This window comes from Trifolium pratense, linkage group LG5 (assembly GCF_020283565.1).
Source record: "Trifolium pratense cultivar HEN17-A07 linkage group LG5, ARS_RC_1.1, whole genome shotgun sequence".
NCBI lineage: Eukaryota > Viridiplantae > Streptophyta > Magnoliopsida > Fabales > Fabaceae > Trifolium > Trifolium pratense.
In genome coordinates this window covers 13645001-13649005 of record NC_060063.1, presented here as the reverse complement: position 1 = coordinate 13649005, position 4005 = coordinate 13645001, and the positions used below count along the sequence as shown (strand labels likewise).

The 4005-nt window shown below is 40.4% G+C and overlaps 1 protein-coding gene across 1 annotated transcript; it reads left to right on the top strand.

The window, feature by feature from the left end:
* The first annotated feature begins 745 nt into the window (after positions 1–745).
* Positions 746–1531, top strand: LOC123886075. Its single transcript, XM_045935414.1, has one exon. The coding sequence runs from the start codon at positions 746–748 to the stop codon at positions 1529–1531; it is 786 nt and encodes a 261-aa protein (XP_045791370.1).
* Positions 1532–4005: the final 2474 nt, after the last annotated feature.

Sequence of the window (4005 nt, the reverse complement as noted above, 5' to 3'; positions counted from 1 at the left end):
TCTTTAGTGGAGGCATGAGAGTGCTCATCATTGAGAATGATTAAAACTTTTATTCCTTGTGCATAAGCTCCTTTGAAAAACTCATGGACCATCATTCTCAAACGTTGTCATCTTGAGAAGCTTTAGTAAAATGATACTTTGAGTAGGTTTTGAAGATCCTCAATGAATGCATCATTCCCATTAATATTAATTGTAGTAGTAAATCCTCAAAGCATATAACTCAAAAACTCATTGTAACCCTTGTCATATAAAATCAATATATTCTTGAGTAGCTTGTGATGCAGGTTTTTCCATCTTGATTCTTCAACTATGATCCTCAAATTCTTCCTTGATTATTCAATACTTGTTGTGATCCTTGAGTGATGAGGAAGACAATTATCCATGAAACTCACTTTCTTGCTTGATCCTTCGATGAATCTTTTTATGATTCAAAACAACAGTCTTTAAAAATCTTCTTGATGCTTGTGATACTACTGTTGTAATTATCTGATGATACTCCAATTCTTTCATTGTTTGAGTATATAAATGCACTTGTTGAAGTGAGTAGCCTCTAGCTCGTCCACTTGATAATATCTATCTTTCAACAAAAACTCAAGTGCAAACATCAGTAGATCACCATTCATAAAACTTAACATTTATTCCATAAGGTTTGTTGTCATTAAAACACTAAAATGGATTTTGCCTCAACAACACCCCTTTAAAGGAAACAAAGGAGCATATTTTATACGAAGTTTTGTCAACAGGAATGGCAACGTTCCCCCCAACAAAGGGAAAATCTATGACGTTGGGGTCGAACAATAATGCGTGGTGTGCCTATCACAGGGCTAAGGGAAATGACACAGAGAAATGTTTCAGGTTAAGAGACCTCATTGAAGAATTGATCAGGAGTGGTCACCTGCGAAAATTCATTGACGACGCCGCCCAAGGGCGAGTCGTCGTGCCCAAGGTACAGAGACATGATTCTAAAGAACTGCCAGGGCGAGACGAGGACCAAACAAGGGTGAGGATCGCAGTAAATACTATTGCAGGTGGATTTTCGGGAGGAGGCGTCTCCAACAACGCTAGGAAGAAGTACGCTAGAAGCGCAACTCATGAGACCTATCTGGTGGGGAATACATCCTTTTCGCCAGCACCAGATATATCCTTCACCGCTGAGGATGGTCAAGGAGTGCTCCCACATGATGATGATCCTCTGGTCATTCAAGTGCAAATTCTAAATTGTGATGTGAAAAGGGTCTTGATTGATTCTGGCAGTTCGGCGGACGTCATGTATTGGGAAGCTTCCAAAGCAATGCAATTAGCCGAAGAGCAGTTACAACCTTACGAAAAAACTTTGGTAGGGTTTGCAGGAGAACATGTGGAAGTTATGGGATATACAACGCTCCTGACGACCTTTGGAGAGGAAGAAAACGCCAAGACAATTAAGGTACGATATTTAGTTGTTAAGACGCCTTTCACATCTTATAATATCATCATCGGTAGGCCTGCCTTCAATGCTTTAGGTGCGGTCCTTTCAACCTTATACTTATAAATGAAATATCCTCTGGACAATGGTGGCGTGGGAACCATCAAGGGCGATCAACTCTTGGCAAGACGATGCTATGAGTCAAGTTTGAAGATTCAGCACAAGATACCTAGTGGAAATGCAGGTTTTCGCTCAGGAGATTACATGAACCAAGGAGGAAGAGGCAGGGTCGATTCGGCAGGTACATATCCTAGAGAGGAGTCTCAGGATAAGCGAGTTAATCTAATGGAGAAATTAGAACAAATACGGTTTGGTTCGGAGCCTCATCAAATCACAAATGTGAGACAAGGGTTATTCTCAGCAAATAAAACAAGAACAAGGAGATTAGTTGGACATAGCAGTCTTATCCGGAATTTGGAACATCACAAGCCACAAGTTCTACCACAGCTAGGTGAAGGAGGCGTAAGGGAGAAAGGACATCTCGCCAGTTTTGCTTAGGCATTTTATGTTTTTTATTGATAAGAAGAAGTAGTGGGACACTCTTTTCTCCTAAAAGAAATAGGAGTTTTTATTGAGGCCCACTACCTGAATGTGACAGTATTAATCTATATTAAAAATTATCTACATACTGTTTTTAATCAATTAAATTTGTGTTGACTCCTATAATTTTGATATGACATAATGATTATAACAAGTGAATTCTTTACGCACACACACACACATATATATATATATATATATATATATATATATATATATATATATATATATATATATATATATATATACAAAAATGGTCAACTTGTAGTTGAACTCTGAATCTTATTAAAAATCAACTCAGATGAAAGCTCTGAACCAAAAATTATTCAAGGTCAACCCATATGAAGGGCTCAGAACCAAAAATGGTCAACTTGTAGTTGAGCTCTGAATCTTATTAAAGATCAAATCATATGAAAGCTCTGAACCAAAGAAAAGAACAAAGTCTGTGTGTGCAGGAAGAATATACATTGGCGAAACACAGAAGATAGAAGGCGATATGAAGAAGGGAGATCTTAACAACAAGAATGATGTCGAAAGAGACATCAAAATCTAAAAGTAAAACCGGAGGGACGTCCTCACCAAGATCATTATCAACACGTTTTCAGGTACAAAGCTACTTAAAGCTCATTTAAAATTTCAGAGGTCGATTATACTAACAATTATGTAGACAAAATAAAGGTCAAATTATACTGTAAATGAAAGCAACTAAACATAATGGTTATATAAACAAAAGCGAATTTAAAGCCTTAAGAAAGGCAAAATGTCAAGGCCACCAAGGGAAAATTACAAAATAGCCACAAAATGGCACACAATAACCAAAACAAAGATTCACAAAGGAGGAATATAGGGGACAAGTTTCCCATCAATGATTTGATTCGTAGCGTCGACTTCTCCTAGGAGCCCAACATCCAAATCCGGAAACAGTATTTTAATCTGCTCTAGGGCGAAGGAAAAACCCTCATCCTATTGCGTTGCAGCATAGAGTTGGAGCTCGTTGACGTCCCTCTCCAGCCTAGCCTTCTCTTCACCTAATGTCCCTGCAGTATACACCGCCTCATCTCTCTCCTTGGCCAACTCGGAGATTCTCTCGCCCTGAGCACCAGTGTTTTCTTTGAGTTTGGCCTCGGAAGCAGCATAGCTGTCCTTCACTTTGGATAGCTTGTCCTCATACTCTTTTTTCAACCTCTCTATCTCTCCCTCTTGGGATTCCTTAAGGCTTTTGAGATCGCCCTCCAGTTTAGTCTTCGTCTCAGAGTACCTCTTCTCAATGTCAGCCAAATTATCATCCACCGTCTTCATTTTGTTCTTGGCATCCAAAACCTCCTGCTCCTGGCGACACGATAGCAGATAAATTAAGGAGAGTACCCTTAACCTCGTACTCCAAAGATTTCTTCCGCAATTCTTCAACGGGGGTGTTGGTGAAACGTGTCATATCCCCCACCATGGTAACTACCCTTGAGATAAACTCGAGAGGATCAAAAGATTCCCAAGAAAGCGGTGGAGCATTGGCGTCCATCAGGATTTGCGATGGAGGAGGCTGTGAGGAGCTGGTGCTAGCGGAGGCATGACTTTTCCCCTTGTCAACACCCCAAGAGCTTGGGATGTTTCTTTTGTTTTCTGTTTCTTTGGAGGAGGTGGAACAACGCCCTCAGCTTCACCCCCTACAGAGGAAGGTCCCTCTCAGCCAGGGATTTGAACGCTGATCCTGGCATCGTGCTTTTTCTTGCTCCGCCCCTCTTTTGAGGCAACCTCTTCAACTTGCAGCTACGCCAGGGAATCAATAGTAGCAGGATCAGATTGGACTCTCTGTTGGCGAGCCCTAACCAAGAACGCCACCCTCTCAGCAGGCGAAACGGTCCTCAATCTTTCTGCAATACAAAAGGGAGAGAAAAGGTTAAAAAGGTGAAGTTCAAAGAAAACAAAGTCAAAGTAAAGCCCAAATTTCCACTTACACAAATATTCTTCCAAAGCGTTACTATCGCCCTCATAATTAATGATCT